The 12,301-nt window shown below is 36.4% G+C and overlaps 1 protein-coding gene across 1 annotated transcript; it reads left to right on the top strand.

Annotated features, from left to right (window-relative positions):
• Positions 1–4,209: 4,209 nt before the first annotated feature.
• Positions 4,210–5,154, top strand: LOC103732044 (olfactory receptor 52M1-like). Its single transcript, XM_008830566.1, has one exon. The coding sequence runs from the start codon at positions 4,210–4,212 to the stop codon at positions 5,152–5,154; it is 945 nt and encodes a 314-aa protein (XP_008828788.1).
• Positions 5,155–12,301: the final 7,147 nt, after the last annotated feature.

The following is a 12,301-nucleotide window of genomic DNA, read 5'->3' as shown; positions in this document are numbered from 1 at the left end:
ATATGACTTATATATATGTATATATATATAGTCTCATGTAGTAACACCATTAATACGACTCTCTTTTACATTTAGCTTAACAAAACAATAAATTACAAACTTTTCTTGGCTTAGGTAATCTTCAAACTATGTTATCTATAGAGGTAAGAGGCATTAAAATGTATAGAATCCACCAGGCATGGTGGCACACACCTGTAGTCCCAGCACTTAGGAGGCAGAGATAGGTGGATCTCTGTGAGTTCAAGGCTAGCCTGGTCTACATAGTGAGTTCCAGGACAGCTGGTGCTACATGGAGACCCTGCTTGAGTGGTTCTTTTAAAGAAGAATATTCATTTTCCCCTATCAGTCACTTCCCCATCCCAACTTTGGTTTTCGGTCTTAGATCTAAAAATATCAAGGAGGTTATGAGTGTGTATTTTACTTGATTTAACTAAATGTTTCCTTTTGATTTTATGTGTTATTTCATTTCAACATGTGTGTCTATTGAATAAAGGTATCAGAACATTGATGTCATGTGTTTGAACTAGTCTTTACATAGTATTAGGGAGATTGAAATGTCCTTGTCTAAAAGGATCTGTGAATGCACAGCAACGTACATAATTTATGGGTCTTTGTGAAAAAGAGTAGAAATGCAAAAATATGTTTGTCTCTCTGAAGCAGCATGTAAATTTTAAAAAATGGGGAGGAAACATAGTCCTAACTAGCTTTGTGTTGTTCTGGAAGTGAATATCTTGGTCATGAAGGTGTTCTGTTCCCTAGATAAGTGGGGATTGATACCAGAGCCACTTTCAATAAGATGTGTTTTCCCTGTTTCTGAAGCCAGCAGTATATATCTTACACGACATACCAGTGAGAGTGATCTATGAAAGAACAGCGACTTTTCTGTTTCAAATGAGGTTGCGGGCACCTGTCTCTTTCCTAAACTCTGATGTCTAGGTATCTTTTGTTTACCTAAGTAAGTACTAGATATCCATTTTATATATAAATTTTTGGAAAGAGCATGATAGAGTAGTTAAGGATCTAGTTTGGGAGTCATATTTCGAATGTATATCTACTTGTATTTTCCTGTAAGTAAGAATCCCCCAGGTTGGGGGGGTGTGAAATCAGCAGGTTAATAGGAGATGTTTTGTTGGCAGACATGCCAGCAGGCTGTGGCCATAGCATCAGCCAGAGGGTCAAAAAAACAGAGCAAAAAATCCACCGCCTACCTATGGTTTGGGCCTAAGTTCAAGTTTTATGGTTCCTTCCTCTAAATTCTCGCAGTTCATTTAACTATAAGTTCAATGAATTAGAGAGAATACAAATCAGCAATACATATAGAGGACATGCCTCCCCATCTAATTTAGCTAATCTGCTCCAGACAAACTGGAACTCAGGATTGGCTTCTCAGCAGTTGAACTGTTCAAAGACAGATGGCTTAGGATTCAAAGGGGATGGACACCCATACTGGTCAAGGCCAGGAAATAGTCACAGGTAAAAGTGAGATGATTTGGTCATAGATCCTGTGTGTAAAGAAAGAAAATGAAATAATGGTGATTACGTTTAGCTTGGTATGACATTATCTGTATTTCTCCAGTAAAAATTATATACTGTATTAGAAATTTATGAAATTAAAGTTGGGATCACTTGTGCCACTTGCAATTTTAAATAAAAGAATCACTCAGTGATAACCTTTGGGCTGGATCATGGTAATGCCTATCATTGTAACTTGTAAGACTTTTCACACTGAACAAAATTTAAATTTATAATGAAGTCAGATAACCCAGCAATTGCATAGCAATAAATATGACATTCTACAATTTGTTAAGCCTTTCAAAAAGAACAGAATTGTGAGATTGCAATAAGAACACAGAAAATATCAAATTTCTATATGAGGCAATCTAGCAAAGAACCATAGAGCCATAGATCCATCAATGAAATCCTACTTGGACTAAATGGTACAAGAGAAATGAAACAGAAGACTGACATGGCCATCAAAAGACAACGTGAAAAAAGTCACTATCCAAAGAAGTATGGTGTGCTTGGTGAAAGTTTAAAAGTTGTTATACTCCATTTAGAACACAGAAAGAAGCTGGCACAAAGGCGGGAAGGGTGGTTTTAGTAACCTAATTTGCCAATCTGATTATGTTATGTCTTTGCTTAGACACTGTACTGAATCTGCATTCCTTATGAAATAATGAAATAATAAGTAAATAAATTGTGTTTGCTTCACTTATTGCTTTGTGTGAGGCAGACTTCTAAGTTGTTAGTATGTTTTGATTATATTTATCTTTCAAATAATCTTTAGTTTATCCATTCTCCATAATGGGAAACAGGGAAAAGAGACATAAGTAGTTTGGGACAGACAACTGAGAGCTTTCCATGGAAAGAAATACCCATAGGAAAAAGGCATAAGAATCTGTGGTGGGAATGGAAACAAAGCAAAATAGGCAATAACAATGCATAAGAGTTTATGAATTTTAAATCTCTTTTAAGGGGTAATTGTCATAATATGGTAAAGAAAGTAAGTAAACATTCTTTAATGCAGCCAATTTTAAACTTAGAAATTTCCAAATAAAACTGAAGGTTAAATCTAGTCAATCATGTAAGTAGGTTTAATGAGCATTGCAGTTGTTTCAAATACTTTGTACAGTAAGTATACTCCATTTTATAGGATACTTGGACAGATATACGCATTACAGTGGAATATAATGTGTGAAATACTATTAAGCCCATTATTACTAGGTCCTATTACTCATTAATTATAAGGAATATTAAGGGGATAAACCTGAAATTTTAAGCATCTAAAATTATTCTTTTGACAGGAATGAACTCGTTTTTTAAATTCCCATTTCAATTACTTTTTTTAGATATAGAACACATCTACAAGATCAAATCATATTTGCTAAATTCAGTATGTGACACATGATATATTCTTTTAAATGAATATTATTTTTAGAACAGTTTTATAAAAACATACTTATCAAATTGAAGTGAAAAGCCAAAGTTTATTAAAATCATCTTGAAGATTCTGACTTTTAGAAGGGACCCAAAGCAATGGCAAGTTTTAGTTGTTGGTACATTTAGCACTGATGACAGGACACAACTAAATTAGCCATAAATGGAGCAACAGAACCTTTGCAGTGAAGAGGAAATCTGTTAGAATCCTTGTGCCTCAGCTGACCTATCAGCAATGACATTGTATTATCTGTAAGACTATAGTGTTCTAGATTGCAGTTGTCAAATTGAAAACGCTATTTGACTTGCATAGCTTTTCTAGCTAAAATGTAACATATACAAGGACTCTAGACAATGACTTTTTCATTTCAGAAGCAATTAACTGAGTCTCCTTCCTCCTCATTTCATATAAAATGAAATCAGCTAAACTAAAAAACAAACAAACAAACAAACAAAAAACATTAAATGTTGAAATCAAATTCATACTGCAAATTACAGTAGGTCCTATTTTATAAATCTGTGTTGTGACTATTTTCAGGGCACACTATGAAGAGTATAGAAGAGTTGCAATAGAAAACTAGAATTCCTCAAAATTAAGCTTCAAATAAGCAAGAGGATATATGTTTGCATGTCTGTAAGTGAGAAAAATTACACTTGAGAAAAGAATATTGAGCAGAAAAACATCTGATACCATCACACTTGGAAAGTTAGCTATCTGGATGCCCAAGGAAGTCTGTGGAGAATCCACACAAAATGACCAGGACTGTCAAGGCTCCTGTGGACAGGATCTAAATAAGTACTAGGAAAAAAAGATGCAATGAATGGACTGTCCGAAATAAAATTCTGAGAGTATTCAGATAAAACTTGAACAATGATCCTTCTAAAAGACATTGAAAAGGAAATTAGGATGGATGATAAGGAAAAAGTTTCTTTGTATAAAATTTGATATCTATCAAAACTTAATTTAATTAAGAACTAAAAGAAAATATGAATTAAAAACGTATACATTGTTCAACATAAATGGTTAACAAAGTTTGTTTTTAATTTATGATATTCTTGATTGATAATCAGTTCTCTCTGTCTGAGTACACAGTTGCATAGCAGTATCTCCAAGAATCTTGGACTCAACAATCTTGGGAGATTTCTAACATCCTATTTTGGGTTCTTCCAGATCCTTGCTAAATTTTTTCTCAGAGCTGGTTGTAATGTTCTTAGCAGAACATTTTTCCTCAAAGAGAAGGACTCCATCCATAGAAAAACGACAGCAACACCATGGGATCAACCAATAAATCCAAGCTCACTACTAGCACCTTCATGTTGACCGGCATCCCAGGCCTGGAGCACATGCACGTCTGGATTGGGATTCCCTTCTGCTCCATGTACGTGGTGGCTGTGGTGGGCAACGTGACCATCCTGGCCGTGGTGAGAGCAGAACGCAGCCTCCACGAGCCCATGTTCCTCTTTCTGTGCATGCTGTCTGTCACTGACCTGGTCCTCTCCACGTCTACACTGCCGCGCATGCTCTGTCTCTTCTGGCTGGGAGCCCATGACATCTCCTTTGAGGCTTGCCTAGTGCAGATGTTCTTCATCCACAGCTTCACTGCCATGGAATCAGGCTTCTTCTTGGCCATGGCCATTGACCGCTATGTGGCCATCTGTGACCCACTGCGCCATGCCACAATTCTCACACGCAGTCGCATTGCCAAAATGGGAGCTGCTGTGGTCCTAAGGGGAGTAGCCTTCTTCTCTCCACACCCCATCCTGCTCAAGCAGCTTCCGTATTGCAAAACTCACATCATTGCACACACCTACTGTGAGTTCATGGCTGTGGTGAAGCTGGCCTGTGTCGACACTGGAGCCACCAAGCGTTACAGCCTCAGCGTGGCTTTTGGCATAGGTTCCTGTGACTGTTTCTTCATTGCTCTGTCTTATGTTCTCATCCTCCGAGCGGTCTTTCTTCTTCCATCTCGAGAAGCACGTGTTAAAGCTCTGGGCACCTGTGGCTCCCACGTGTGTGTCATTGTTGTTTTCTATTCCACAGCTGGGTTTACCTTCCTGACCCACCGCATTGGGCATCATGTGGCCCCCCAACTGCATATCTTGATTGCTAATATGTACTTATTGGTTCCACCATTTCTTAACCCGATTGTTTATGGTATTAGGACCAAGAAAATTCGAGACCACGTTCTACATTCTCTAATGTTAAAAGTTTCCTGATGTGTCTGAAATTGTTTCCAATGAAAATGACAACATAGGAGCAGAATTATTTGACTACTTTATTGTGACTCACATTCCGGTGTTTTCTCATGGAAATCAGACACTTTATTGTAATTTAATGGGGAAGAATCTCTTCACAGAACAGATATTTCATAATTTCAATAGTATTTATAATATTTTTGGTGGACATCAGCATTTTATGGGGCTGAGATCAAACTTGGTGAATAGCAAGTGAAAATCTTTACTCCTTACTTCTACCAAGCCAAGATGTACTTGGATAGAAGTATTCAAAATAAATGCATTAAAAATGCCCATAAAGAATGCAGAATTTCCAAATTAACAACTATTGGAACTATTTTGCAAATTAGATATTAGGAATGACAATAATTTTGGCTACATAAAAATTTTGCATATGATCACAAAAGTTGACATGGGAGAAATTCTCAAAAGTAAATAGTGGTCCAACATTACACAATCAAATCCGTACATTCTTAATTGTTTCTAGAATATTATCTCTTTGTTAAGAGTAACTTGTGTCTGATACACTTTTACTAGAACTAACATATGGTTGCTGTAAAGCTGTATTATAGTCTCCTAAAAGCTACTGTGATTCCCATCCAGAAATTATGTAGCTGTGATTATGCCCAGAGATTATTCCAGTGCACTGTCCTTGATGTAACTTTGCTAGTCCTGAGGTATTATATAGCATGGGCTTTTGTTTAAAATATTCATTATTATAAACAACACAGCTTAGAATTTTGAGTGACTATGCTATAAAAATATTGAAATTCAAATTACTAATGATCTGTAAGTACTTTTCCTGAAAATTCTGAGTGTTTACTGCTTAAAAATATTTGTTTTCTTTTATTTCTTGTTTCATACGACATGAAAATTATTTAAATCAATTAAATAAAATCCAACTGAATATCAGTAAAGTGATGACTTTAAAATATTATTACTTATTCTTTGAGATTTCATACTATGCATTGTGACCGTATTCATACCACCTCTCTGTCTCTACGCCCACCTTCCTACCCCCGCCAACCGCATGTCTTTTGTTACTGTTGTGTTTTAAATGCCTACTGAGTCTAAATTGTGTTCATCAAACACTCTTGGGTATGAGTCTATCCACAAGAGCCTGGTCAGGCTACCCAGCTTCATACACTTAAAGAAGCTGGCTCTCTCCCAGCAGCTATCAATTTTCAGTAGTTCCTCATATAGGGATAGCACTTTTTGCCAACCTCCACTATCCATTCTGGCATTTTGTCTGGTTTCAGTTTGAACAGGTCTTGCACATGTTATCACAAGTATTGTGGGTTCATGTATGCAACTGGTCAACTGTGTCTGAACAATAAACCATCTTTGGATTCATTTACCACATCTGGTTCTTATAATCTTTCATCCCTTTCTTCTTCAATGATCCCCAAGCCTTGGGAGGAGAGGGTGTGATATAGATATCCCATTTATGGCTAATCATGCTACAGTCTCTTGGTCTCTACATGTTGACCATTGGTGGGTTTCTGTGTCAGTCACTGTTCACTAAAAGAAGAAGCTTTTCTGGTAAGAGTAGAGAATATACACAATATATAGAATATGTACAATACCTATTGAGAGGTACAATAATGGTTATTGGTATACTATGTATATAATGTCATTAGGAGTTGGTTTAATGCTATATCCATTCAGCAAAATAATAAAAAGTTCTCTCCTACTGACTGTGACCTGTCCAGACACATGCTATTGGCTCTGATAACAATGTCAGCTATGGGCTTCATCTTGTGAAACAGGCCTTAAATTCAATCAGAATGTGGCTGGTTATGTCCATACACTTGTGCCACTGTCACCCCAGTGGGAGTATCTTGTCAGGCTAGTCATTACTACAGCTCTCAGGGTTCATATCTAGGTAAGGTTGACATTTTCTTTTCAGGTAGTATGCACAGCACCTCCTACCACTATGAAAGCTGGCCAGTAGAGATGAAGTTCCAAGGTCAGTACCAGTTTGATTTCTCGTTTTTTTCTACCACTCACATATATAGAATGCTCATCAAAAGGGTTTTACCATCAAGTTTTGTTGGGTAACCATGAGCAATGGCAATATCCATTGTTGTTTGAGGGTCTCTGGGATGCCCTTTGTCAGCAACTCCAAGTAAAGAACCATTTCTGGCATTGAGATCTTTATTTGCTATCCTGTGATATCTGGTAAGGACACTGATCCCTGTTATAGAATAACTAATTTTAAACTTTTTTGTTTAGGTTGTATAGGTTTATAAATTCCTATAAACATCTTAAAATATAGCTTATTTATAAGCATTAGTAGTTTTAAAAAGATGATTTGCATCATCTTCATCATTATTTGCTTTCTTTTCAATCTAGAATCTTCTTAAAGGTAGATATGTGGGTTCACTTCCTACTTCTTTCTTACTTAGACTTTATTAAATACCATTATTCAAGATTTTATTTTCCACTAAAATGAACTAAACATTTTGAAAATGTTTCATGCCTGTGTTGTGTGTTTATGTGTATGTGTTTGTCTGTGTGTTGTATATTTCTGATGCAAGTGCATGGTGTGTTTATTCACATCTGTGTATGAAGTGTTTGCATAGGCAGAGACAACAGAATCACTTCTCATCTTATTAACTTGAAACAGATCTCTCACTGAAACTTGATTCAGTGGCACCAATGATCATCGTATCTCTACCCTTATCCATAATTTTTCGGGTATTAGAATGCGCCATACTACACCTGGATTTTATGTGGGTATTGGGAATTTGAACTCAGGTCTGCATTTTTATGTAGCATGGAAAGTGCTTTACTTGCTGAGTTGTCTTACTATCTCCAGTTTCTGCATTTAGTTACTATATCTAGTGCATCCTTTATATATGGTCATAGTTGTTGCCAAAAAAAATTATATTTATATAGATGTAGAACTATATAGACATAGATACACAGATTCAGATAGATGTGTAATATGTGTGTCAAAGCAAGGTCCTGTGAATCCTGGTTCTGCTGTTTAACCTACTGCTCCCACAAACCATCTTCCTTGTAGCCCTGGCACAGGCCCACTTCATCTTTTGGCACCCCAGACCTCTGGACTAACTTCTTGGCCCAGAGCCCCTGCTGCTTACTGATCTTTTGCACTCAAACCCAATTCTTCAGTCTACATCCCTAGAGACCTCACAGCCTGCCCCCACTCCTAACTTGCCTTTGCATACCTGAGACGAGCCTTCTTTCCTGGCTGTCCCCAACCGCAACCTCCCTGGGATTCCTGAGACCAGCATCCTCCCCATCTTTTCCAGAGTCTAGATCACTAGATCAGGCAGACAGATCTGCTTCATCAGGACTCTGACCAGTCATTACCCAGCAAGAACTTGAAATACCCACCAATTTATTTCCATACCTTAAAAAATATATAACTAGGCTACATAAACAGTTTTAACAGAGCCAAAATTAAATTAAACAAAAACAGAGTAGAAGATCCCATTGAACACATAACTGACAAAGAACATCCATACGCCAAATGGCAATGCAAAAACACAAACAATATGAAAAGCCAGGAAAACATGTCTCCAACAAAACTCATAAGTCCTACAGAAGTGCACAGCATTGAGACCCATCCTGTAGAACCCCAGAATGCAGAATTTAAAATAACAATCATAAACATGATTAAAGAGCTTCAAGTAAACACAAACAATACAAAGAACACAAAGAGGAAAGGCATAAAGTTTTGACAGAAGCCCAAGAATATACAAATATGTGGCTTAATGAAATATCAAAACATTTCATAACTTGAAAAGCAAATTCACTAAAGAGAGAGAAATAGTGAAGATAGCCCAAATGGAAATAAACACAGCACTGAAAACCTCAGTAAACCAATTAGAAACAACAAGAGAACATCTCACAAGCAGAAGGAATGAAACAAAAAACAGAATATCAAGACCGAAGGATAAAATTAAAGATCTGGACTCCTTAAGCAAAGACTATGCAAAATTCAAAAATAAAAAATAAAACCACAGGAATAGAATATCCAGGAAATGTGGGACAACATGAAATGAGCAAATCTATGCATTATAGACATATAGGAAGGAAATAAAATTAAACCAATGGCATCAAACAGATCTTCAACAGGATTATAGAAGAAAACTTTCTTAAATTGAGGAAAGATACACCTATAGAGATTCAAGAAGCACAGAGAACACCATTAAGACATGGTCAGAACAGAAAATACCCATGACATATCATAGTAGAAACATTAAATGTATAGAACAAACAGAGAGTACTGAAAGCTGCTAGAGAAAACAAGTTACATATAAAGGAAACCCCATCAGAATCACAGCTGACTTTTCAATGCAAATCATGATAGTCCAAAGAGCATGGAACAAAATATTCCCAGTTGTAAACAACTATAGATGCCAACCCCAAATACTTTATCCAGCAAAACTATCAAGGTTGAAGGAAAGAAAGGAATGAGCAGACCCAAGAAGCTACAGAAAGAAAATAAAGGTATAAAAACGGAAACACAAAATAGTCGTAAGCGCAAAGAAATTAAAATGACAGTATACAATACACACCTTTCAATAATAACACTAAATATCAATGCCCTCAACTCTCCTCTCAAAAGACCCAAGCTGGTGCAATGGATCAAGAAAGAAAACCCATCTTTTTTTGTCTTCAAGAAACTCATCTCACCTTCATGGTTAGATACTATCTTAGGGTGAAAGGATGGAAAAAAAATATTCCAAGCGAATGGACCTAAGAAGCAAGCAGGTGTTTCAAATTTAATATCTGTCAAAATAGACTTCAAATTAAATGTCATTAGAACAGATAAGAGGGTTACTTCATTCTAATTAAAGAAACAATTGACCAAGAAGATAGTACAAACATTAACGTTTATGCTTCAAGCTCTGGAGCACCCAATTTAATAAAAATAGTATTCCAGGACTATAAAACAGAGATTGACACCAACTCATTGACAGTGGGCGACTTTAATACCCACTTCAATAGACAGGTCAACCAGACAAAGAATAAAGAGAGACATCTAAATTAAATGGCGTACTATATGAAACGGGTGTAATAGAGATATACAGAATATTCCACCCAACCACCAAAGAATATACTTTCTACCCAGCAGATCATGCAAGTTATTCTAAAATTTATCACATTCTGGGGCACAAAAGAAATCTCAAAAAATACAAAAATATTTGAAATAATTCCATGCCTTGGATCAGACCACAGTGCAATAAAGCTTATCATAAATAGCAAAAGAAGCTCTAGTAAATACAAAAACTCATGGAGAGTAAAGAACACACTTCTGAATCATGAATGGGTCAAAGAAGAAATTAAGAATGAAATAAAGTATTACTGGAAGAGAATGAAAATGAGAACACAAAAGAAAAAACCTCTGGGACACCCTAAAACTGTCCTAAGACGGAACTTCATAGCTGTTAGACCTACAATAAAAAATCAGAAAGAGTACATGTAAACGACTTCATAGTACAACTCAAGACTCTGGAAAGGCAAGAACAAACCAACCCCAAACACAGTAGATGAGAAAAAATAACAAAACTCAGAGCAGAAATTAATGAAATAGAAACAAAGAAAACAATAAAAAAAAATCAATGAATCTAAGAGCCAGTTCTTTGAATGTTAAACAAGATAGACCCTTAGTTAGCCCAATTAACCAAAAGAAAGAAAGAGTAAATCCAAATCAAAAAATCAGAGATGAAAGGGGAAACAGCACAACACACACCAAAAAATCTAAGACATCGTAAGGGAATACTTTAATAATCTATACTCCATTACTACTGGGATGAAATTAGCAGAGCAGCTTACAGAGGCAGGAGGACCTGTACCAGAAGAATGGGAAGGAGGGTGTTCCAGGCCCAAGACTTGGAATCAGAGTAGAAGGGGTCCAGGACCAGGGTGGAACAGACAGGCCAAGAAAGCAAGCCACACAACCTCACCAGAAAGTCAAGGGTAGAACATTTGGGGTTATGTCTCCCTACTAAACATCCAAAGCCAAACTGGTAAATGGCCAGTTGATTCCATCAGGGTTAAGAAAGAAAGCAAGACACACATCAAAAATATCTTCCACAGGATCAAGTCAGCTTTATTCCAGAGATGCAGGGATGGTTCAGTATACATAAGTCAATAAATGTAATGTAAATGGACTTAAATACAAAACAACATGGTCATTTCAATAAATTTAGAAAAGCCATTTGATAAAATCCAACATGCATTTGTGTTAAAAAGTCCTGTAAGAAACTGGTCAGGAGGGAACATACCTCAACATAATTAAAGCTATATACCACAAACCCATAGCCAACAACATCCTAAATGGAGAAAAATCAGGAACCAGAGATGGCTGTCCACCACCTCCACTCCTTTTTAATACCATTCTTTAAAATCTTGTGAGAGCAATAAAACAAGAGAAGGAAATTAAAGGAGCAGCAACTGGAAAAGAAGAGGTCAAATGTTTACATTGTTGGTCTCCAACATGACTTACAATCTGATTATGAACTTTCTAATTACTTTACTTTTTCTAATATTTTTATAATTAAAGCCCCCCCTTTCTTGAAATATTAAATAATGCTAATTATTTCAATGCTATTGAAATAAACAATTGTTTATTCTGATGGGTTTTATTTGGCATTCATAGACCCGTCTTTAAATATATTTCCCTAGAACATATGCATTTTGAAATTCATTTAAAGTTGCAATTGCAGAACCTAATGTGACATTAGGGAGAGTGTAGATTTTAATCCTTTTCTCCCTCTGTCTCTGACAGCAAATTTCAGCTGACACGTTTGTGGATAGAGCAGGAACACCACCAGCTAGAGCCACTGGCCTTGTGTCCTAATGGCTCTTCCTCAGTTCTCTTTGTCTCAGATGGAGACTTCTGCAATGACTTTCAAAGAGAGGGATTTTTTTTTACATTTTTTTCTTTCTAAATTCATATCATAATTCACCTAATTTTAAGATTATACTGATAGCCAATCAATATGTAAGCTTCCTTCTCACTGTAACCCAATGCCCAGGGTATAAAATGTATGTACTACTGCCTTTCAGAGTCCAGATTTTGAGGCTTAAGCCTGTTGGACCAGACTGCAGTCTAAATAAAATATCTGCTTCCTGTATACTCTAAGCGCCC

Source organism: Nannospalax galili, unplaced genomic scaffold (genome assembly GCF_000622305.1).
Source record: "Nannospalax galili isolate Female #2095 unplaced genomic scaffold, S.galili_v1.0 scaffold635, whole genome shotgun sequence".
Taxonomy (NCBI): domain Eukaryota; kingdom Metazoa; phylum Chordata; class Mammalia; order Rodentia; family Spalacidae; genus Nannospalax; species Nannospalax galili.
The sequence above is the reverse complement of the archived record's forward strand: the minus strand, read 5'-3'. Positions and strand labels throughout refer to the sequence as shown.

What these genes read in the sequence shown, in the direction of transcription:
- LOC103732044 (XM_008830566.1), top strand. Translation starts at nt 4,210, where the DNA reads ATGGGATCAACCAATAAATCCAAGCTCACTACTAGCACCTTCATGTTG.